Source organism: Mustela nivalis (assembly GCF_964662115.1).
Source record: "Mustela nivalis genome assembly, chromosome: 11".
NCBI classification, from domain to species: domain Eukaryota; kingdom Metazoa; phylum Chordata; class Mammalia; order Carnivora; family Mustelidae; genus Mustela; species Mustela nivalis.
Genome location: NC_139030.1, coordinates 28,784,195 through 28,810,151, shown reverse-complemented (window position 1 = coordinate 28,810,151; position 25,957 = coordinate 28,784,195). Strand labels below are relative to the sequence as shown.

The window sequence follows — 25,957 nt, the reverse complement described above, 5'->3', positions numbered from 1 at the left end:
TAATCATTATAACAACAATAATAATAACAGCCATCCTTTATTGAGTATTTTCTGTTTGCTAGGCTTTATAAATTGTTTCATAGAGATCATCTCACTTAATCCCCTCAACAGCCCTTTGAAGTGAGCATTATTAGCCAGACTGTTACAGATGAAGAAGTTAAATCTCTGAGTGGTTTGGTTCCTTGCCCTGGATTACAGCTATTGAGTATCAGAACTCAGATTTTAGCCCACTTTCCATTAGGCTATATTGCTCATATAAACTTCTTCTTCGTTTATTCTGATTAAACTCATTGTTAGAACAATAGTCATAAATGAATTGGTTATTATTAGCTTTCAAGGAACATCTTTTTCTCTTCCTTTCGGGTTTACCTACACTTATAAGGCACTCCAGTAAAAATGATCTTTCAACAAATACACTATATACCATACCTGACTTTTTTATTATCTATTCTTTACCAGAAATAATTTGTTCTGATATCCACTAACCATAAGTATATTTAATTAATTAAGACTTCAGTTCATGAGACTTCTCAGTCTGGAGCACTTCTTGAGCAATATAGTTAATTTATAGCATGTAATATTATAATATTCAGAATCTCTTATTATTTTCCGTATGAATAGTTAGGATACCTTTGGTACCTACTGTGGGCAGTTCTTAATAACTTTTAAATAAGCAACAAATGATTAGAGTAACAAGGGGCTGAACTTTTTTCTTTTACGGTATTATAAAAGGGACCACGTAGGATGACACAGATTAATTCCATTTATAAGAATGTAGGGAAACAGGGGAGATACATAATTAATCCTGTTTATAAAATGGGGAAAAAAAAGCAACATATGTAGCAACAAGAACACATCATTTTGAGCAGGTCTTTCTAGAACAGACATTCCATATTGTGTTCCTCCTTTCCCACAGTCATTGCCATGACAATCTGGTGTGCTTAGCAGTCTCTGCTGAGTAAGGGAGACTGTCTCTTCTAGGGGATCTCTGTGTCAGCCAGAAAACACAGCAGTCTTCTTTGGGTCTAGAAGCAAGACATAGTATGTGAAATGGACAGAATTTTTGCTTTTTTCTCCCCATTGGATGGATTTCTTATGAATTACTCTGTCCATTTCTATTTTAACATTTTTAAAATCAGAGTGAGGCTTTGGAGTAGATTTTTCTCTTCAAGTTAAGATTCTTTGCCATATGATTGAAGACCTTGTCATTTCTAGATGTGACAAAATGTCCACAACTGAATATGAAAACCTGTTATTAAGAATTGAAATCCATTTCGATGAACGACATCTAATAATGCAGACCATGTTTAATTCTCCATTAAAAAAAATTTTTTTGATCCTTCATGTCATTTCGTGGACCTATCCTACCATAGTTTTAAAAATATAACTGTCTCTATTCAGACATGACACAACCGTCATTCATGCATTTCAAAGTCGTATTTTGAGTGCTCGCCAACTTCTGAGTCAAAGAGTTTCTCTGATGTTATGGGATTTCCAGGCTCATGATAAGGGGACAGCATACAAATAAATTAGGAAATAATGTAAAAACACACATTCCTGAAATCATCAGTAGCATATGAATGTCAGTACCAGACTGATTCAGACTGAGATGGCATCTTGCAGGGATGTCTACTAGTAACAATAAATTTTAAAGTCAACTAGAGAGACAACAGGGAGTGACAGAGAAGTGGGGAGAGCAGTGTTCCTGATTCAAGAGCCGAAGGCCCAAGAGCTGTGGATTATAGAGAGCAGGGAGAAAGGGAGAGGGTGAAAGTGAATATGAACACCAGTGCTTATTTGCAGGGATAGCAGGAGTAAATGGTCAGTGCAGAAATCGGAATGTTGGCAAGTTTAGAAACAGCCTCCTTGTGTTCAAAAATGTGTTGGGCTTGAGATCCTGGAATAGTGGGAGAGTTAGGACATGGTGATACGAGAGAGGAGCTTGGTCATTATTGCTGTGCTTGACAGGGCATCAGTGTAGCTTGTAAGTATTGTGCATGAGTTGTCATTGGAAAGGCCAAGTCAAGATTCTAAATATCCACCTGATTATAGAAGTAGTAAGATCATCACTTACAGTAAATGGGAAGAAGAGGATTAGATTCAGAAGAGGTGATCTAGATTTAGAGTTGATTCACAGTAGTAACTTTTTAGTTTTTTAAGATTTTTTTTTAAATTTCTTTGACAGACAGAGAGAGAGAGAGAGAGAGAGAGAGAGAAAGGGAGAAGCAGACTCCCCGCTGAGCAGAGAGCCCGATGCGGGACTCGATCTCAGGATCCCCAGATCATAACCTGAGCCGAAGGCAGACGCTTAACTGATTGAGCCATCCCCGTGTCCAATAACTTTTTAAACTATACGCCAGGCCTTGTTCTAGACATGGGAAGTACTGGGTAAACAAGAGCATAAGTTCTGCCCTCATGTTACAAAAAGCACTAGATGTCACTTGTAGTATTATTTGAAACATCCAAAAAATGGGAAAAAACTTAAATTGTCCATTAAGAGGAAAATTTACTTAAAATTTTGAAATATTAGGTAACCATTTTAAAGTGGAATATCTATATGTGTTGATGGAAATAGATGTCTATTATGCATGTAGTGACAATGGGAAGTGACCTCATATTTATAAAATGAGGAAGATGTATATAAAAATACGTTCAAAATATATGTTTGCATATACCTAGAAAGAAGTTGATCCCTGTGCACCAAACACCTGTTAGTAGTGATTAATATTGAGGAGTACAGTCAGGAAGGGTAAGGAGTAGGGGCTTTCTGACTTCATATATTTCTGAATTAGCTGTATTTTATTACAATGGGCATGCTTTTTTTAACAGATAAAATGTGTATTAAAGTAATTATAGGGGCACCTGGGTGGCTTAGTCAGTTGAGCTTCTGCCTTCAGCTCAGGTCATGATCCCAGAGTCCTGGGATCCAGCCCCGCATCAGGTTCCCTTCTCAGCAGGGAGTCTGCTTCTCCTTCTCCCTCTGCTGCTTCCCCTGCCTTTGCTCTCTCTCTTTCTGTCAAATAAATAGATAAAATCTTTAAAAAAAAAAATGTGTAGATTCACATGCAGTTGTGAGAAATAATACAGAATCCCCTCTTGGAATTCTGATGGTATAAATGTTGGAGCTTCTCTTGTGTCAGGGTCCCTGAGGTTCAGTTCTTTGTTATGTTAATTGAAAGAAATTTTGGTCTAATTTTCTCTCTGGTGTTCACATTGGGTAACTTCTGTTCATGTCAAGATCATTGATTCTATTCCATGCAATACTTTTTCTACTATTGAGCCTTTACAGTGAGGTGTTGTTTTATTTTTTTTTACTTCCTTTATTATACATTTCAGTCCTATTATTAAAATCTCCTAGATGTTGAGACTGAGCACTTCAAAATCTGACTGTAAGCTTCCCAACAGGGTAAAATAGGAAACAAGAATCATGTATCTTCCTATATGAGAGGTAGAAACAATTCTCAGGGATGTCATGGTTTCCTAGACTGAACCCTGCAAGAAGTTTCTAACTATAGAAGGGGGAATGCTGGAGTAGCTCTAGGATAACTAGCAATAGTTTTGAATGTATTTCTACATATCTCTTAGAAATGTTATAATTCAAAAGAAAGTATAAATGATTAGTCGGTTTCAAATTACAGCCCCAGTCATCGCATTTGACAAGGAGCAACTTTATTACAGAGAGAAATAGAAAGACCTAGTAATGAATTGGGGGAAGGTTCCATAGAACCTCCCAGGTCTGAGAGAAAGTAATTATGTACATTATGATGATTTAAAAGTATGTGTAATAGTGGATGCCACTTAAGTAACATCCAAGAATGGGGAAGACCTAATTCATCTTAATTAAGGTTCTTCATGGCCTGCCAGTTCTTTGAGGCATGGGTATCTGCAGGCTGGCTGGCCAGAGTTGCAGAGAAGGAGAGCTTATTGATAAATTAGATGGCTGAATGAAATTATTGTATACAATATCCAGGAAGAGAGGAAATCATTGTTGAAGAGAAACAACCTGCAGGCTCTAAGCTTTTAGCAATAGGGAGATTTAAAAGGTAATCATGTTGTGGTACCTAATGGGAGAAAATGATTTCTTTTCACTGGGTGACCATCTGGATGGAATGAATAGGAAGATTTGATTGGGGAGAAGGTCAATGGGTTGTAGACTAAGTACACTATTTGGAAAACAAGCAAGGGATCATTTCTAAGAAGGCAGAGTATGGTCAGTGGTGTCAAACTTAAACTGTCAGGAGATGAGAATGAATGGGGCAAGGGTGGGAATTGGGGATTTGGTATTGTTAGAGAACACTTTCATCCAAGAGATTTGGGATTAGGAGCAAAGTTGTAAGGAAAATACAGGAAGGAGAAGAGACAGACATAGTTCGTGTTCTAAGTTGAGAAGATCTGTGAAAAGTCACCTAAAAATAGCCCACTATTGTAACACTTATTATCAATAAAAGTTATCAGGTCAAAGGGGTACCTTAAAAATGCCAAAGACACAAATGAAGAAATTGTAGAGTAGGGAATAAGATCACAGGTGTCTGGAAGGAAACGGAATATAAGAACACAGGTCTCTCAAAAAGAAGCAAGATAGAAGATCTGGAGCTCTAATAGACTTTGAATTTTGAAAGGCAGACATCTTTCCCTCTGCTATTAAAAGGAAAGATGAGAATATGAATGTGCAGATGGCATGAAACCCTGATATGCATAAATTAGAATTTTATTTTTCTATAACTTAATTTCTGTGCAATGGCCCTTTTCAATATGGTGACAGAAAGCTCAAGTAGTTCAAGATCCTGTCTTCCATCTCCCTGGTCCTCATTCCTCACAGGCCACTGCTGAGGGATCCCTTGCTTCTGCCTGTCTGCCAGCAGCTCTGTGATTCTTCCATGACATGCTCAGAAACCATGGTTCCACTGTTACGCCTACCATAGCTCAGGAATCTCTCAGGCATGTCCCCATTACTGTCTGTCTAGTTAGACTCGCTCAGACATTCACTCTCAAGTTGTGCTTCTCCCAAAAGGTTCTGACCCAGGAAGTGTGCTGCATGGCTTCTGGGACTCTCAAAGTTCCTTCACATTTCTTGTCTGGTGGTGACTCGGCAGCACAGGGTGGAAGCATGTGTGCTGCGCTCATGCGGCATTTTGCTTAAATACTTGTACCTGTCTGAGGTCCTTACCGTTTATTTCTACATGGATTGTTGCCCCTGTAATCAACCAAGAAGATTGTCCCCTTTCTTGGTGGGGTTTGGAGGCCCCCAGGCCTGGCCTATGCCTTCCCCAAAGCAGTGGACATAAAATATCTTAGCATCTTGAGTGTATTGGGGAGGAGAGGAGCTGGAATAAACTAATTAACATTTCTAAAATACTAAAATACTATCAATACCTTGGGGAGCCTGGGTGGCTCAGTTGGTTAAGTGACTGCCTTCGGCTCGGGTCATGATCCTGGAGTGCCAGGATCAAGTCCCACATCGGGCTCCCTTCTCAGCAGGGAGTCTGCTTCTCTCTCTGACCCTACCCTCTCTCTTGCTCTCTTTCTCATTCTCTCTTTCAGATAAAGAAAATCTTTTTTTTTTTTTAATTTAAAAAAAAATAAAATACTACCAATACCAAAGATGAAGAGAATGAAAGTTTATTGTAGATCTCCAGGGTGCCAGGTATTTTTTTTCATTCCTAACAACTGACTTTTTAAATGTGGATATTACTGTTATCCCATTTTAAGGATGAAGCAAGTGAGGCTATAAGTGGTTATGTGATACAGCTGAAACCATATTGTGGGTCAGTGGCAGAGACACTTTTCTCTGAACTGCATCTTTCACTCTTTCTCTAAAAGTAATGCTGAAGGGCAGAATGCAGCATGAATGATCTTCAGAGAAAGCCGCAATGGAGAGTCATGGTTTTGGTCAGCCATAAATAAATATTGGTGGGGAGGTCTGATAGAATGAGAGAAAGAGGGACACTAGTAGTATCCAAGAGAGACAGAGACAGAAGTCAAGTAGTCGGTGGCTAGAACTATCAGTTGAATTCTATGCAAAGGAGCATTTAAGATGCAGAAACCACAAATGTGGAGGGAAACCAGAGCTGATTATTGCTATGTTGGGTCTGTAGAGGAGAGAGAAGCATTATTGGCCTTAGAAAGGAGAGTAGAGAAGTAAATGATTGTAACAACTAACACAGGGTAATAAATGGAAGCTTTAGGTTTGTGAACAAGGAACACATCAGTGAATTTGGAAGTAAAGCAGTACTCCATGACAAAGAAATAAAGATGGAGGTTAGCATATCAGAAAGGGAAAGAAATTTGAAACCATGGTGTTCTATCATAATTTTTATTACTTGCACATATTCTTATTGCCATCTCTTGTCCAATGGGTTTTAACCTCAAGTCACAAGAATATAAGGAATGTCTAGGCCTTGCTGGTCTGGAAACAAAACCATGGACTGAGGGTGCCAACTCTTTTTCTTCTCATTATGTGTAGGAAGAAAGAAAGAAAAAAAAATTAAAGATTGTATAGAAAAAAGAAGATGACTTTCAAATGCAGAGACATAATTTCAAATGCAGATTCAACCTCTTCTGTGTGATCTTAAGAGGAAGAATATTTATGATCTGGTGCCTGGCTTAGAATCATCAACATATAGCAGGAGCCCTATGAATTTAAATCATTTTTTCCATACCTTCATTTATTCAACCCTTTTTTTTTTTTTTTTTTTTTTTGAGCAGCTCATTTTATGCCACAGATAATGATTAGTCAGTATAGGTCACATTATGCTGCAGTGATGAACATCCCTCCCCCATGTCAGCTGCTTAACACAACAAAGTTTATTTACCTCACTAACTCAAAGTCTGCTGCATGGTTAGGTGGCCTTGCCTAAGTCGTAACACAAGTCTCCACAAGGATTTTTGCACCCAAGGAAGTGTTATTCAGAACTACTCTTAGATACTTCTCCCTGCAGGTAACACAAATCAGTCAGCTTGCATCCCACAGACCAGAACTAGTTCTATGGCCTCCCTGGAGGAGTTAAATCTAGAGTCTTCTGTGTGCCCAGAAGAGAGAAGAACCAGATACTGATAAACAGAAGTAAAGTCTTCCACTACTTGGCAAGGCACTGGGTACTTATAGTGAACAAACTAGTCATCCTTTATGTTTTCCTCATGGAGTGCTCAGTCCAGAGTGACATGCTGCTGGGAAACAATAGCATGGGTAAAGAGCCAGGCTTCTGCCCAGGCAATGCAAGGAACGATATCAAAGAAATTGCATTCCGTAAGGATAAAGTTATGTGGGAAAATAGGAAAGGGTAACAGTTTAGTGTAAGTGACAAGTATGGAGAACTTAGAAATCCTCAATAAATATTTACTGAACGAATGTTAAATGAGGAATAAGAAGAAATTTAGCTCTACAAAACTAAACGGGAAAGGCAACAGAGAGAGAACAGATATAGGAAGAAAAAACACATGGAAACAGTTTATGCTTTTCGAATGTTCTGAATAATATTTGGGAATAAAAGCTGTTCTTGCTATATCTGCTGCTTCCAGTAAGCCTGAAATATTTCCGTGCTGGTCGCTTCTGCCATAGTTGGGCTGCTGAAGAACTCGTTCCCAGCCAGACTGTTCATTCTTACCTATTTAAGAGTGAGGGGACTGTGGGAGGCTTGGACTTTGACACATCTTCAAGAATGTTTTTAGATCAGTCAAGTTTGCTTGATGGGCAGCTCTCAAATATAGAGGGGGCAGAAAAAAGTAGGAATTATGCTACTATACATACTGAAAATGGTACATCAGCCAAAAATCCTATGAATACAATTTTGTGGCAGAATGTTGGGGGGGGGATTAGTTCCTTAAAAGCATTAAAAGTGATTTCTATTAAAATCTTTATTAAATAATAGAAAACATAGAGCGGGGGAGTGGGAAGAAACCTAACACAACCCATGTTAACATTTCGGTATACTTCATCCCAGACATTTTTTCTAGGTACACACACCCATTTGTCTTATAAAAGCAGTTCATATGGTAAATACTAGTCTGTCATTTACCTTTTACTTAACAGTATTTCTCGGGTATTTTTCCATGTCAAGAAGAATACTTCGATAGCATAATTTTTTTTAAGATTTTATTTTTAAGTAATCTCTACACATAATGTGGAGTTTGAACTCACAACCCTGAAATCATGAACCACATGTTCCTCTGGCTAAGCCAACCAGGAGCCCCTCTATAGCATTATTTTTTTTTAAAGATTTTATTTATTTATTTGACAGAGAGAGATCACAGTAGACAGAGAGACAGGCAGAGAGAGAGAGAGGGAAGCAGGCTCCCCGCTGAGCAGAGAGCCCGATGCGGGACTTGATCCCAGGACCCTGAGATCCCAGGACCACTGAGCCGAAGGCAGTGGCTTAACCCACTGAGCTACCCAGGCACCCTATAGCATTATTTTTAATGCAGTGTGGTATTGCCTATGTATCCAAATGTATTTCTTTATTATCCCTCTAAGTTGTTTCCAGATGGCTGCCATTACAAACCCAATACTGTTATGAACACCTTCTAGCTGAATTTCTGTGTACCTCTTTAATTGTTTGACAGGGTATCTTTTTAAATTTTCTAAATTACTGGGGCAAAAGTTATATACACTTTCAAGCTTATTGTGCATATTACCAAACTGCCCTCTAAAACATTATTTCACTTTAGTTTCCTATTAGCAGTGGATAAGAGCAAAATAATGTTTAGGAACCAGTAAGTCTCCAAGTAAGGTTACATAGAGAACTGAGTGTATTATTAAATGTGTGCTTCAATCTTCATAGCTATTAGAAAAAGGGGCACTCACTGTGTTATTTTAATCCTCCACCCTATATTTAATGTTTTGTGCTGAAATTATAAATATGAGAGCTTCACATTAGATTTCTTAGAAAGAAATTTAACAGATTCATATACTCTGCTAAATGGGTTCATAAATATTGTGGATGCTGGAATAGATTCCATGGAAGACCCTTTGGATATTTGGAATGAGTTCCTCATCCATCGAAATCTATTGAGCTCTGCCCTTGACTGTCATTCGTGCCTTGCTGTATGGCTGTGGCTAAATATCTAATTATCATCTGAATGTTAGGAAATTTCTCATTTTTCTAAAGAGAAAACTGAGAGAAAAGTTTAGCAAAATTTATTATGTAACTTTGAGGGACATAAATGAATTAAAGTATCTACTTATATGATCTACTAATTTAGAAATAAATAATACTTCAAAGCGCACATCCTGTAAAATAATTTTAGAAGTATTGCTCTTTTCCCACCCTTAAATCTCATGAAGCAGTTTTAGCCCAAATTCCCCTTCCGTGCATTCTTGACATCAGTATGGTGGGTGCCATCTTTTCAGGAAGCTGGCATGTTTCCAGCACCTGTCATCTGGAACCCTGTCTAAGCTGCTTGGGGTGCAAGACTTGGGAAACTGTCATCACTGGAAATCTTTTCCTTAGCTATAAAAACCTACTTACTACTTACAATCCCTAATAATGACTTATTCTGTTACTTTTTTTTAAGTGATCTTTTAAAATACTTGTTTTCAACAACGTCCAGCAATTTGAACTGTTAGGTGATGTCTCTCAAAATAATTACTAAGTCGATATTAAATTCCTTTGCTTCTGTTTTTGCCAGTCCCATCGAGTGAATGACTACTCCCACCATCCAAAACTGTCACCGTTAGGCATTGTTTCAGGTTAATGCAACTTCCTCAAACAGTGCTTTGTTCGAAATAAAGTAATTGAGAGAGTGCCCAGTATTATGAGAGACGTTAGAAGGACTTTAGTATAAAATGCCTCTTTTCCTGAGGGATAATTTTGGGGAAGGAAAATCTCACTTTACATTCGTCCATATATTATAGTTTAAACAAGAGAGGGATTCGTACAAACCTCTTTTGTGTTCTTATGCAAAGTGACTGTTGAATATGAAAGCTTTTGTCCACCTATAAAAATATCTTAAGAAATGGGTGAAGTGCTTTATTTTTCATTTAAAGAAATTGAATAAAAACATTTTTAAAAATTGAAAGGATACAGTAGGATTGTAATGCATTTATCTTGTATGGAAATGCTGAAAGTGCAGGTTCATAAAACCTGCTGCCCTGAAAACATATTGGAATCTTTTCAGAACTACAGCTTCTCCCTGATTAAGCCTCCTCCCAACCCCAAACTGCATCTATTTTAAGTTTAATACAAAACAAACAAACAAACAAAACAGCAGGAACTATTTAGAATAAATATTCTCTTGTGGATCTGTAGCCAAAATTTTTGGAGCTCAAAATGAAAAATTTAGAGAACAGAGTGGCTAGATTTCCCTATAGTCTTACTTTCTCTTTAAGATATATTATGTTATATTGTTTCCATTCTTTTCATCTAAGTACTTCCCAGAGAATCAGACCAAAAGTACATATTACAGATTAGGTCGCAGCTATTTGATTGATATGGTTGAAGATAGCATATGGTGTGTTCTTTACTTTCAAACTGTTTTGAGTCTTTGTTCTTGCCCACAGCATATACAGTATATATGAAAACTATCCAAAAACTTCCCAATGGTACATGTATATAATATGCATCATTTTAAAAAGTGATCAACATTTCACCATTGCATTCTTTATTATTTGAAGTAAATCAAATCAAGAGATACAGAGCTTAAAATAAGTTGTTACAGAACTCAAATTCTATAAGATCTTATAATTCCATAAAATTATAAATGCTGTTTTAAAATGTTAATCAGAAGATGCATTTGTTTTAATTCTTGATACTGAAAATATTGACTGAATTGTGAATTAACACATTTAGGGTTGCAGATGTCATTTTTCATGAGATTTCCTGAATGATGTAATTTTCATATTTCATATAGCAGTTTGATCAATTTACAGATTTATTTTACATAATTAGTTGGTAAATGAGAAATTCAATTGCTGATATATAACTATTTCCCTGTAAAATAAAAAAAATAAGTTAAAATTCTGAATTATAAATAAAAAAACAAATATTTTGAAGACATCTGGTCCACATCTGTCTGAAATAAGATAATTTGAAACAGTGCAATTAAATGCAAAAAATACTGAAATATTCACACCTTACAATGTAAAAAAAAACTCATTTCATTTTAATGTGATTTCTTGAACTGATGATTTTTTTTTTTTTTTGGTGTCCTTTAGCCTCTCATTCTGTCATTATAAAGAAGACTGACAAGCTAAACAAACAAAAATAATCCATGTTTTTCAAAAGCCTCTACTAAATGAAAGAATTATCTTTATTACTATTCTTTTATGAGTTGACTAACCTCCACTCCTGAGTTAATACTCAGCGGACTTACACTCAGGCCTACCCCCTTTTGATGTATTTATAATTCTCCATTCAATTATTTAAAATGAGAGATTAGCGAGAGAGTCTGTAATCTTGCTCCCTAAATTGTGCGTTCCTTGTGGGCACAAAGGGGCTCAGCAAATGTGAGAGGAAGGTATTCATACCCATGAAAATGAAAAACATCTTTGGTACATTCTCATGATCAGTAGAGAATCGTCCTTTGAAGACTGGTCTTTTCTTTTGTTAAAAAACCCGTGTTAAGTGGAAAATTAAACATTTTAGGAGAAAGGGAAATACACTAGACTTTCTATAGTCTAACCAAAAAAAAAAAGTGAAAAACAAGAAAGATTCCTCCTTTAATAAAAGGCTGCAGAGCCTTAAGATTTCAATAGAACTGGGTTTTGATTCATGAGAGAGAAGTTACATTCATGAAATCACTTGATGCTGATGCTGCAATTTAAGGTTATAGGGGGAAATCTCCGCTTGGATGCCAGAGGTTCCCTTAACTAGCAATAGACCACAAAAGGAGTTGATACTGTGAAAAGTGAAAACATTGTTTCTAACAAATACTGTAAGGCTTCACAAGTTATATTTTGTGTGTTTATTTCCAGGGAACATGATAAAGATCCAGAGAGTTTTTTTAAGGTACTGATGCACCTTAAGGGTTTAGGACTCAATTTCCACGTGTCTGTCCTTGGAGAAACCTTCACAGATGTCCCAGGTATCTCTTTTGAATTTCCTAATGCGCAATTTTATAGATGGCATAAGCTCTACAACTTAAGTATTAATTTCCATGTTTCCCTTTGTTAGAATAATCAAGATGAGCACTGTTAACCAAAAGATTATACGATGGCATTAAAGTGTGATTCAATTAAAAAAATACTTAAGTAAGCATTCTTTGATTTAAGTTGAGAACGTGAAGTCATCTCTTTTATCAAATATAGTTTATACAATGTAACTTGATGTAAATAAAATATATTGCTTTAGGCATCTTAACACTTAAGGAAAGTGGGAATTTGTAATTGGGTATACAACCTTTCACCCCTGGGGTCACTGGTTTGAATCTTGCTTGCACTGGTAATGGCTGAAATACATTACCATCTGTTAGGTGGACTGTGTAAAGCATTTTGGCATCAGACTTGTAATGTGGAGTAGCCCACAGTCTACATCTAGTTGTCACTGGCCCATGGCTTTTTTTATTGAGTTGCAGAAACAAAAATTGAAGCTGATGGCAGCAGGTCTTCTCATCCTTAATTCCACATGGAGCCTCGTCGGAGCCATTTCCTTTGCCCTCATCCTCAGTGGGCATGTTTGGGTCAGTAAGATGAGCATCCTGACCCCTTTCATAAGCACTTAAGTGTTCATATTATTTTAATTGAGGAGTAGTTGACATACAATGTTATATTTCTTAAAATATTATATTAGTACAATAGTGATTTGACATTTGGATACATAGAGGGAACAGTTACTACTATAAATCTAGTCACCCTCTGTCACCTTCCAAAGCCAATACAATATCATTGACTGCATCCCGTGTTGTACATTACATCCCCATGGCTTACTTATTTTGTAACTGCAAGTTTGTATGCCCTTCAGCCATATCACTCACCCCGAACCCTCTTCCCCTCTGGCAACTGCCAAACTGTATCTATGAGTCTGGGGTTTTGTGTTTTGTTTTGTTTTGTTAGATTCCACATGTAAGTGAAATCATACAGTATGTGCCTTTCTCTATCTGACTTATTTTGAGTAGCATAATGCCTTCAAAGTCTACCATGTTGCAGATGTCAAGATTTCATTTTTTAATGGCTGAGTGGTATTCCTGTGTGTGTGTGTGTGTGTGTGTGTGTGTGTGTGTGTGTTCACAAGTTGTCTTTATCTTCTTTATCATCTGACATTGGACATTTAGGTTACTTTCATATCTTGGTTATTATACATAGTGCTACAGTGAACACAAGGGCACATATATCTTTTCAAATTAGTATTTTTGTTTTCTTTGGATAAATACTCAGAAGTGGAATTGCTGGATACTATATTGGTCCTATTTTTAAATTTTTGAGGAACTTCCATACTGTTTTCTGTAGTAGCTGCACCAACTTACATTCCCACCAACAGTACATGAGTGCTTGCTTTGCCGTACATCCCCCCAACATTTGTTACTTCTTGTCTTTCTGATAATTGCCATTCTGGCAGGTACAAGGTGATATTTCATTGTGCATTTTGATTTGCATTACCCTGGTGCTTAGTAATGTTGAGCATATTTTTCATGTGCCTATTAGTCATCTGTATGTCTTTTTTGGAAAAATGCCCATTCAGATCCTCTGTCATTCTTTAGTTAGATTGCTTGATTTTTTTTTTCTGTCATTAAGGTGTACAAGTTTGTTATATATTTTCAGTATTAGCCCCTTATTGGATATATGACTTACAAACACCCTCTCACATTCACTAGTTGCCTTCCCATTTTGTTGATGCTTCTCTTAGCTGTACAGAAGAAGCTTTTTAGTTTGATGTAGTCCCATTTGCTCATTTTTGCTTTTGCTTCCCTTGCTCCTTGAGTTAGAGCCAAAAAAGAATTGCTGAGGCTGACATCAAGGAGCTTACTGCCCTGTTTTCATCTAGGAGTTTTGTAGCTTCAGGTCTCTCATTTGAGTCTTTAATGCATATTGAGTTGATTATTTTGTATGATGTTACAAGATAGTGCTCCAGTTTTATTCTTGTGCAGATTGCTGCCCAGTTTTCCCAACACCATTTATTGAAGAGTCTACTTTTTCTCCTTTGTATACTCTTGCCTCCTTCGTTGTAAATTAATTGACAATACGTGTGTGGGTTTATTTCTGGAGTCTTTGTTCTGTTGATCTTGGAGTCTGTTTTAATGCCTATACTATGATATTTTGATTGCTATCACTTTGTAATGTAGTTTGAAACCAGGGAGCGTGATACCTCTAGCGTTGTTGTTCTTTCTCAAGACTATTTTGGGTATCGTGCTCTTTGTGGTTCCATATGCATTTTAGAGTTATTTGTTCCAGGTCTATGAAAAATGTCATTGGAATTTTGATAAAAATTGAATTGACTCTGTAGATTGCTTTGGGTAGTATGGACATTTTAACAGTGTTAATTTTTCCATATGAGCATAGAATATCTTTCCATTTATTTGTGCCTTCTTCAGTTTCTTCACCAATGTCTTGTAGTTTTCAGTTTATAGGTCTTTCACCTTCTTGATTAAATTTATTCCTAGATATTTTATTCTTTTTGATATGATTATAAATGGAATTGTTTTCTTAAATTCTCTTTCCAATAGTTTGCTATTAGTATATAAAAATGAAACAGATTTTTGTGCATCAATTTTGTATTCTTCATCTCTACTGAATTCGTTTATTATTTCTAACAGTTTTTGGTGGACTCTTTAGAGTTTTCTGTGTATAGTGTCATATTATTTGCAAATAGGGACAAATTTGCTTCTTCCTATCCAATTTATATGACTTTTATTTCTTTTTCTTACCTAATTGCTATGGCTAGTACTTCTAGTACTGTGTTGAATAGAAGTGGCTGGAGTGTGCCCACTCCTCTTGTCTTGATTCTGATCTTAGGGAATTCTTTAAAACAAAATAAAATCTTATTTTTAAGCAATTTCCACACCTAACGTGGGTCTCAAATTCACAACCCTGAGATCAAGAGTCACACATTCTATTGACTGAGCCAGCCAGGTGCCCTTGATTCTTATCTTAGAAGAAAAGCTTTCCACTTTTTAGCTTTTCACTGTTGAGTATGATGTTAGATGTGGGTTTTTCATAAATGGCTTCTATTATGTTGAGGTACATTTCCTCTATACCCTCTTTGTTAAGAGTTTTCATAAATGAATATTGAATTTTGTCAGAGGCTTTTTCTACATTTATTAAAGTGATCATGTGATTTTTATTTTTCATTTTGTTAATATGGTGCATTACATTGAGTGGTTTACAGATCCCACTTGATCATGACATATGATCCTTTTAATGTCATGTTGAATTCAGTTTGCTAATATTCTGTTGAGGGTTTTTGCATCTGTGTTCATCAGGAATATTGGCCTTTAGTGTGTGTGTGTGTGTGTGTGTGTGTGTGCGTGTGTGTGTATGTTGTGTCCTCTGCTTTTGGTATCAGAGTAATGCTAATCTCACAAAATGAGTTTGGAAGCTTTGGTAGGAAGTGTGGTAGAATAGGACTAAAGTATGGAGATTCTTGATAACCAAAGTAGATTAAGTAAAAGTAAGAAATAAGGAACCTAGATCGTGAACAGGAAAGAAATGTCATGAAACTTGTATTTTAGGAAGCCTTATCTTTCAGTGGTATGTAGGCAGATTCACAGTAAGACACTACAGTGGTAATCCAAGTGTGATTCTTGAAGTGGTGGCTGAGAGGTTAGTGAGAGGGATTGTATGACAGAGATATTCTCAAGGAAAGCACAGAAAGGAATTTGGAAGATGGATAGCTACCTAAGGCAGGAAGAAAAATTCATTGGCAAAGCTGGTGAATCTTGTTTGTGGCAGCATTGAGGTGTTTGTGGATGGACTGAGAAGTGTGACTGGAGGAAGTCCCTAAGCAAAAACCTTCTCAGCCAGTTTTACTATTGAGTAGTTTTAAGCCATCACTACATGAAAGACTAAGATTTTACACGGGGCCATGTTCTTGGGATCACAGTCTACCTTCCCACACATTAATATTGAGCTATTTAGAGCAGTGTGGAGGGTTAAAAGTGGGGTGTGAAGCCTCAGGGGCCTAAGTACTGAGTACTCAGTAGTTATAGGTCTCAGTTTTGGCTTGACTGCAGCGTATACTTACTGAGCACTGTCAGAGGGGAATTCCACAGTGAACAAGACTCAGCGCCCATCTTGAGGGAGCTCTGCCTTGGGCAGATACTTGTGTACACTTATAGGTACTTAAGATGCTGTGAAATAATTAGGGAACACTGTTGAAGCCCACAGGAAGGGGTATCATATTATTTATGACTTTCCAGTCTCACCAGTCTCACCTGGGGCCCCTGTCTTAGCCTCTGGTCCATCTCTGTCATTCCAAATGTGAGTTAGCTTTCTTCATGACTACAGCAGTTTACCTGGTACATAAGAGGAGTCCAAGTTGTGTATGGACAGCCTGGTAGTTTTCCAGGTTGTGTTCCTAGAAGACCACCTGGCCAATCTTTAAAGTTTTCCTAACAGGTCATTCTGTATATTTTCAGCCATTTGTATCATTGTCTTGGTTTAATAAACACATAGCACTCACTGTATTCCAGGCATGTTCTAAGCAATTTACAAATATTAATTCTAACTTCTCATAACAGTCTTGTTCAGTATTACTATCTCCATTTTTCTCAGGAAATGAGAAAGTAAGTAAGGTCAAATAGCTAGGTAGTACTTTGTACTACTCTTCTAATGACTTTCTGTGTTCTTGTTTTCTGAACCGTATCTCTAAGTTTACACATTATTTTTTTCCCCAACTTACCATCCAGCTTCACAAAAAGGTTACCTAGCAAGCATACATTTCTTTACCTGTTGTCTCTTCAGGATGCTACATTAGCATATCTAAAACCCATACCATAAGCCAATTTACATACACTGTAATATCAGCCAGAGGACTTACTGTCAATACTATTAACACTTGCAAAGAAGTACTTTTCTTATAGATATTTGCAACAATAATAATTATTATGCTATCAATTGCCACTATTTATTGGCAGTTTGCTTCTTACTTGGTCTTTTGCCACATTATTTACTGTAATGCTCATGATAAACCCTATGGAGTAGGTATTAGCATCGCACTTGATAAGTAGAAAGACTGAGACTCTGAAGGCTTACGTCATTTTGATTGCACCACCTGTGGGTTAAACTTTTCTCTTTCACATACAAGCCTTAATGAATTGGAAGACCAAGAAAGGCTTAATATATGAATGCAGGACCTCTCATTAGTCTTTTATTTTTTTTTTTTTTTTTTGCTTTTTATCAAGATATGACTTATATATAACATTGTGTAAGTTTAAGGTGTCCAACATGTTAATTTGATACACTTACATATTGTAATATGATTACCACTATAGCTTTAGCTAACACCTCTCTCGTGTCACATAATTATCATTTCTTTTCTGTGATGAACACATTTAAAATCTAGTCTCTTAGCAATTGTGAAGTATATAATATATGATTGTTGGCTATAATCACTATGTTATGCTTTAGACCTCCAGAATTTATTCGTTTAGTTGCAGGTTTGTACATTAATTTCTCTGTCTCCAACTTCCTTCGCTTTCTCTCTCCACAGATCTCTTAGGGAAATCTAGCACATCTGTGCGATGATGTTAATGCTAGTGAGTTTTACTGCCCTTTTGATGAAACAATCTCCATTAAGTTTCTTTTGGAAATGTTTGTATAGAACAACTTGGTAGAGTCTCCATACTATTGATTATTTTCAAGTATGTTTATTATTTTCAAATTATATTGTCGTAGGGCTTTTATCCTTTTTCTGAAAAGTGTGGTAGATTATGATTCTAGTTTATAGACACATTGTTTCTAGCTCTTTTGTGTCATCCTTTCATTTTACAAAAGAGTAGACAGATTTAGCACAGTGACTATTCCAGGTTCTCGGAGCTGGGCCGCATGGGTGAGATAAGCAGGAGATAAAGATAAGGTTAGGAGTCATTGGGGCGCCTGGGTGGCTCAGTGGGTTAAGCCCCTGCCTTCGACTCAGGTCATCATCGCAGGAAGCCTGCTTCCCCCTCTCTCTCTGCCTGCCTCTCTGCCTACTTGTGATCTCTCTCTCTCTTTGTCAAATAAATAAATAAAATCTTAAAAAAAAAAAAAAAGACAAGGTTAGGAATCAAACTGGGGAGGGAGTCTGTCTCCTCCTCCCTCTATGCTTTTATACATATTCAGTAAAGGTTTTTTTTAAATATCTTCTTTGGGCCAAGCACCATGCTAGACATTTAAGATGAAATGATGAATAAAGCAGTCATGTGTTGGGATGTTTGCAGCTTGTCCCATATCAGAGCTTGATTTATCACTTACCATAACAGTCCTTAGAAATATCAGAACTATCATTTCTTGAACACCTAGCATGTGCCAGGTAGTGTTCTAAGCACTTTGTGCATTGCCTCACTTACTCTTCACTGTTGAGATTCATCTTACTGCTGAGAAAAGCAAGGCATGGGGAGGCTAGGTCACTTGCCTGAAATTACCCCTCCATCCAATTATGAAACTACATTTCAAAACTTTGTCAGCCTACCTCCAGTACCATTGTGTATTCTACATGGAAGCCCACAAAATCATCGTTGTTTTAAAGATACCCCAAATAATAGTTGTCATATATTTAGTGTTCAATAAATATCATCTGAATGAATGAGTGAATGAGTTTGACATAGAGAACAATGCAATTTACATACCATATCAGGTATGTAGAAATCTACATTGAAACTCTTCAAGTACAAGAGAGTTAGTGACTAAAAATAGAGAACTGTAAGACTTAAGGAAGTTCTAAGTGGTTTTATATTATGTTTTCTATTTTATATAGGAGACCTTGATTTAACATAAATCTATTTTCAGGTTTTTTCTCATCTTTCAGCTCTTACATCAGTCAAAACAAGCTGAGTTCTGCTAAACAGTCTTAAAATCTCAATGGCTTGAAACATAAGATTTCTTACTCATGCTATATATTTATTACACGTGGGCAGTAATGTTCTACTCACTGTGGTCATTCAGGGACCAGGCTTGCAGAGAGACCCAAGCAACCACCATCTTAAACATTGCCAGTTACTATGCCAGATGGATGCGAAAACTAGGAGATCTTCCATTAACAATTCAGTGCTGTATCCTTAAAGTGACATAAGGTTCCACTCAATGCATTGGCCAGAACTTGTTGCAAGGCACTGTGCAACTGGGGGTGGGGGTAGGAGATGCAATCCTGAGTTGAGCCCAGAAATATTTGGTGAATAACACTATTGACCACCATAGCTCCTTAATATGCATCATGACCTGTGGCTGATCAGAGAAAAAAACCAAGCCCATCCAAGATGCCTGCCTTAATCCAAGTGAATCTATCCCCATTGAATAAAGAACTCTTAACAAATGTTAGAGTACTCCCCACAGCTCTCTCGCTGGAGACAACCTATCTGGTGTCTGAAGACACATCTAGCAACCATGTATCATCAGACAGAGTAATATGAAGTCAAACTGGCCTCTGTGGGAATGGAGCGAGTTATCACTTACAAGTGACCTAGCATTTTGGAAAGGTTAAAGTGACCGTCATGAGTAGTTTTGTCCTCCACCCCCAAGGGACATATGACAATGTTCAGAGGCCTCTTAGTTCTTACAGCTGCTGGGGGGAGGGTGCTGCTCACAGGTGGTGGGGATAGGTCAGGGATGCTAACAATCCTACAATGCACAGGACAGCCCCTTAGAACAAAGCATTATCCAAACCAAAATATCAGCAATACCGACATTGATGAGCTCTGATTTATAGGAAGTGAAGTCAGAAGATCAGGTTTGAACCGGGTCCCCTAGCTTTCTCCGTTACCCTCAGTTAATCCATCTATACAGAACAAAGGGGAAGATGGGAAAGGGAAATGCAACAATAAAACGACCTGCCCTACCCACTTCAGTGAGTTAGAATGAGGATTTCAGCCCAATTCCTTTGGGGAAAGTGTTTTCTTAACTACCTAGCAGATTTCATTATATGATTCATGGACTTCCCTTCAGAGTTTGTATATGGAGTGAGTCTTTAATGCATTTTGGATCCAAAGAAGACTTTAATGATGCTGAACCTTAAAAGTTTGCTTCTGACACTATTTTAATTATATTTAATTCAGAAAATTGAAAGCCATTCTGCTACATAAAGCATTCGTCAGACTCTATGTTACAATTGAACCAAAAAACCCAGAAGCTCTGCAATGCAAATATTTTAGTTTTGACCGGTTATCATGACAGGGTCACATTGTTAGCCCTTGATGGGTTAAAAAAAAAAAAAAAAAGCAAATGCTTAAGATATCAAGTCAGTGGAATGTGTTTGCACACTTAATAATTTCCCACAAACAATAATTCTAAACATTTTTTTTTTTCTGTGAACAGCCAAAGCCTTTTAGCAGGGCTCTTCTTTCCCTACTGCAGACATGGTGGGAGAAGGAATTTTAGTTTTAGACATTGGGGAACCAGAAAGGTTTTAAGGAAAGTGAAAACCTGAACTAAGTTTTGGCAAATAGAAATCCTTCTGGTTCACCTTTAATTTGAGGTTAAGAACAGTATGTGGAAAACTTCTGGTTAGTATCTGGCATGACAATGGTTATTATTGTGATCTTGGCATATTCTTGCTCCTTAGTTCTGGAGTCAATGTTGGATGATTATATAACATTTCCCTCCTCTCCCATTTCTCTTTTCACTCCCAGCTACAGCCTCATTTTCAGAAGAGCAGCTACACTAGGGGGGTGGAGGGAGGGATGTAATAGAAAGTTTCTAGGAATGCAAATCACTTTTATCACATTAATATAAAGGTATAAAATTTCGCTATAGGGGAGCCCAACAGAAGGAAAGCTTATAAATATATGGATCAATCTTGAATTAAAAGATGATTACATATGAAATGAAAGAACTGTGCCAATAAAATTGAATAAACTCATTCTCTCTAGACCATACCATTCCTCAAGCCTTTCCTCCTTTTATGTTGGTGATGTTATTACTACCTACTTCTTCCCCTAACACAGAAGTATTTACTGAGTTCCTATCATGGACTGGCACCATATTATGAATAACCAGAGGAGAAGATAGGTTCCTGCCCTCTAGAATCTTACTGTCTGGGAAGCAAAAATGTTGTTATAATTGTTTCATTATACCATGCCCTTGTTTATATTGGAACATTTTCAAAGAATTTTGAATATAAATCCTAACAGCAATGTAGTACACATTCAAACAAGCTTTAGCATCCCAAATGTATAGCTGAGGAAATGATTTATGTTGGCCCCATTTAAGTAGCATGGATCTGAGGTCGATTCTCGATGGACAGAGCCATCTTCAAGCAAGCCATCTTCAACAAGCCATCTTGTTTCTTATAAATAAGTTACTTTCCTAAGAATATGATTGGGGGAATCAGTTTCCCAAGAACATGATTTAATACAGAAGTCTTTTGTCTCTTAGTCCTTTTCCAAAGAAAACGACAAAAAATAATGGAAAAGCAAGGAAGTTTCTATAAATGTGGACATGTATGCTCCTGACAGGAAATAATAAATACTGTAATAAAAATGACAGTATCTCTTAAGATAACTTAGGACTTTAACAAGATTCCAATAAAGATGCCAAAATATTACTTTATATGTCTTCACAGCATACTTCTAAATTCATATAAAATAAATAAATAAATGTGCAGAATATCAAAGGATTTTCTAGCAAAGCAATAACAAAGGGAAACATGTCCTACCATATTCAGAACATGTATGGAGTGATAACTTTTAAAAGAGTACTTTACAGGTTCAAAAGTAGAACAATGAACAAAACAGAGGATTCAGAAATAAACTCAATTTGTATATAAATTTAATATCCAACAAACTTAGGGTAACGAAAATGAATATATGTATTCCAGCTTTAAAATATATTGTCATCAGTGAAAGCAATAAAATAAGTAAAATAAATACTTCAGAGCACCAAAAAAAAAATTCCTTTTTTTTTTCATTTCACTTTTTTTTTTAATTTTTTATTTTTTATAAACATATATTTTTATCCCCAGGGGTACAGGTCTGTGAATCGCCAGGTTTATACACTTCACAGCACTCTCCAAAGCACATACCCTCTCCAATGTCCATAACCCCACCCCCCTTCTCCCAACCCCCCTCCCCCCAGCAACCCTCAGTTTGTTTTGTGAGATTAAGAGTCACTTATGGCTTGTCTCCCTCCCAATCCCATCTTGTTTCATTGATTCTTCTCCTACCCACTTAAGCCCCATGTTGCATCACCACTTCCTCATATCAGGGAGATCATATGATAGTTATCTTTCTCTGCTTGACTTATTTTGCTAAGCATGATACGCTCTAGTTCCATCCATGTTGATGCAAATGGCAAGATTTCATTTCTTTTGATGGCTGCATAGTATTCCATTGTGTATATATACCACATCTTCATGATCCATTCATCTGTTGATGGACATCTAGGTTCTTTCCATAGTTTGGCTATTGTGGACATTGCTGCTATAAACATTCGGGTGCACGTGCCCCTTTGGATCACTACATTTGTATCTTTAGGGTAAATAACCAGTAGTGCAATTACTGGGCCATAGGGCAGTTCTATTTTCAACATTTTGTGAAACCTCCATGCTGTTTTCCAGAGTGGTTGCACCAGCTTGCATTCCCACCAACAGTGTAGGAGGGTTCCCCTTTAAAAAAAAAAATTCTTAAAAAATAATTAAGTATGTTTTAAATACACATTGTAGATAAAGATTTACCGAAGCATCAACATAGCATAAGCACAGCAACTTACTGAACTCTTACTCTGTGCCCAGTGCAAGGCTGAGGCTTGTACTCTGATACTCCATTTGATATCAACAGTTCTCTCGGTAGATACAATTACTATCCCCCATGTACCAGCAAAGGCACAAAGGGCTAAGTTAAAAATGTGCCCAAAGTCACACAGCTAATAATAGATAGAATGGTATCCAAAGAAATCAACACTAAATCAAATTTTGGAGGGAAAAAAACTGATTTTACCAGTAACTAAATATAAATACAGGGAGTATAATAGAATAGTTACATGGACCCAAGAATAAAAGTAAAGGCATATACTGATGAAGACTAGCCAGTTTATGGAAAAACATGACATGTATAGTGATGGCAACGTAAATACTTTTCTTGTATAAGTTACTATACACTTTGTTTGCGTGATTTCACATCCAAGAACGTATCCCATGGGAATCCATCCTATGCCTTGCTCCCAGACATGTCTCAAGAAGTTTTTCTCAAACTTGTAACTGTGAAAACATGATTGAAGAAAATGCTCTTTCATTTTCCTAAACAGGAGTCCTCAAGGTTTATGAGAAATGTGCACTTGGGGAAGACTTTAAAGAAACACATAAATTAATTAAATAACAAATGGGAAAAGGTCAAGACATTAATGAACCAATAGGAAACTAGAAACAGACCCTAAATTTTAAAAGTCTGTACTTGTGTATGTGGCAGAAGGTGGATAGATCAGAAGTCTTAGAATATGGCTTGTGAAGCTTGCTTTGGGATTTTGTCCTTTTGAATTCCTTCAGTTGTGTATGGTCGTGATTTGGAGTATAATGTGGTCAAAATAAGATGTGCCCCAATAGTAATACTCCCTTGACTACGGTAGAAGGCCTGCCTGTTTTTCTCAAATTCGTGTTTCCTGCAATGTCTTATCAGCCCAGAAGTCTCCTAACAGAACACAGCCAAACAGGGAGTGAATATCTGGGTCCAACTAGTGAACTTCTCCAGCTCTGTCTTCCTGGCCTGAATTGTTACATTTGTGAAATGGAAACCATCAGAGATACATGGTCCAATGGGATGAATTCTATCCTGGAATTTGAAAGGGTCAGGATCTGCTCACAGCTCTGCCATCGGTCAGCCATGCCGCCTCTCTTAGCCTTTGTTTCCTTATCCATAAAATAAAGTCACCCCAAAGAGGTTAAAACTAGAAGGGACGTGGGAGATTAGGGTATGTCAACTTTTAAAATGAAGTGCATATCACATCCCCAAGGGGATTTCACATAGTGACACTTTCTGGAAAAAAATCTCATGTAGTGACATTTTCTTATTGTGAAAAGAAGTATAATAATTCTGCTTTTTCAAAATGTCTTTTTTTTTTTAAGATTTTATTTATTTATTTGACAGAGAGAGATCACAAGTAGGCAGAGAGGCAGGCAGAGAGAGAGAGAGGAGGAAGCAGGCTCCCCGCGGAGCAGAGAGCCCCATGTGGGGCTCGATCCCAGGACCCTGTGATCATGACCCGAGCCAAAGGCAGAGGCTTTAATCCACTGAGCCACCCAGGCGCCCTCAAAATGTCTTTTAGTCTTTATCCTCCTGATATCTGTCTGCATTCCCAGTCCCACCTCCCACCCTCAGGCAGTTGAGAACTGTTGATCGAGGTTGTCACAATGATTCCAGCCACCCTCGTGGCTGACTATAGTTGCCCAGTGTTCCATTCTGTAAGCCTTTGCTGCCTTCAACTTCCTAAGGCTTCGTGCATCTTTCCTCTCCCTTTTTTCCTGCCCTAAACAAGTTAAGTACAACTTCGCTGAGGCGGATTTCTTAGTGTGCTTTCAACCACCTTCCTAGTCTCACTTCAGTCCTTAAGTGTGAGAATCCCCTGGAGGTAGCCCCTCCCTCCTCCACCTGTCATAGTTCAACCATCTTCCATGACTCATCTCACCCACCTTCCCTGACCTCAAAATGGGTATGCTGCCTCCCCTCTTCGAATGTCCATGGGGCTTTATTTATACTTAGCTATGTATTTGTCATACTTCAGTAAGTTAGAAGGTGTTTTGAGGATGGTGATTATATCTTATGACCCAAAGATTTTAAGAAAGCAGTTTCCAAACCACACTGTGATCCACACCAAGATGTATATTTACATTGTGACCTATTGTATGCCTGTGTGTAGGCATATTTATAATTGAAACAATGGTTTCAAAGCAGAACTCATTCTTATTGCCTTCAGTGATGCCCTCTGATATTTTCTTTCTTTTCTGTTCTATTAATTTCTGGTCTAAATTGATTTTATGACCCTTAGTCATAGTTGTAAACACCACCATAATACAACACATTGCCCATAGTAGGTGTACTATTATATGTGTTTCATTAAATTGGCCTTTTTGATAAGATTATTATAGAAATATTACTGATCTGTGAATATATTCAGTGAACCCATTTTAATGTATTATGTTTATTTAGATATTAATTTCATGAAAAATCTTTTATAATCTCAAAATGGTGCTGCTTTCTCTTTAATTTTACATGACAAGCCAATCTGAGAAAGCAGTTCATTTTCATCCATTTTTATAGTAAGAAGATGAAGAAACATAGTTATACAGTAATTATCATTGTGAAGACAAAACCCCTAAGAGTAATGGATTTGACATATCATGACAGTGTTTATCAAATGACAGCTATGTGCCAGGCACTGTGCTAGGTGCTTTACAGATATATATACATTTCCTCGAATCCAGCAACAGCCCCACAGAGTAAGAGATCACCACTTTATGAGAATGCCAAATCAAACTGCAGTATTTTACTATATTCAGTGAAAATTCTTAGCATTAAACTGAAATCATGAGTTCTGATTTGGTTTTATTTCTGAAAAGGTTTTATTTCCCACAAAGTTCCCTGTAATTTAGCAAGTTTTTTTTTTTCACAGTACGTTTTAACTGTGTTCAGCGCTTATGAAAAATGTCAGACTGATGGTGTTGAGAACGAAAGTTGTACCAACTGACGAGTCAGTTTCTTGATGTTCATTTTATGAACTTCATTAATTGAAAAATATAACAGAAAATAATGTTGGGCTTTTTTATATCTTAAGAGGGACATTGATTCTGGAAAAACAAAACTTTTAGTGTCCAGTTAGATACTAAGGACATAGTTGATGTTCAATAATTACTTACTGACTAAATAAACTACTGAAGGGATAGTAATGCTAAATTTTGCATTTAGGTGAGAA

General features: G+C 37.0%; 1 protein-coding gene across 15 annotated transcripts in view; it reads left to right on the top strand.

The window, feature by feature from the left end:
* The window catches only part of GTDC1 (glycosyltransferase like domain containing 1), a gene marked incomplete at its 3' end in the record, with an annotated part of 460,833 nt that overhangs the window by 347,345 nt on the left and 87,531 nt on the right, over positions 1-25,957 (top strand). For 12 of the 15 annotated variants that reach the window (XM_082689513.1, XM_082689512.1, XM_082689511.1 and 9 more), the window contains one exon: positions 11,909-12,018. The exons of the other annotated variants lie outside the window; for them this stretch is intronic. In XM_082689513.1, coding sequence (XP_082545639.1) covers positions 11,909-12,018 — 110 coding nt within the window. The remainder of the gene's footprint in view (positions 1-11,908; positions 12,019-25,957) is intronic. 15 annotated transcript variants of the gene reach the window in all.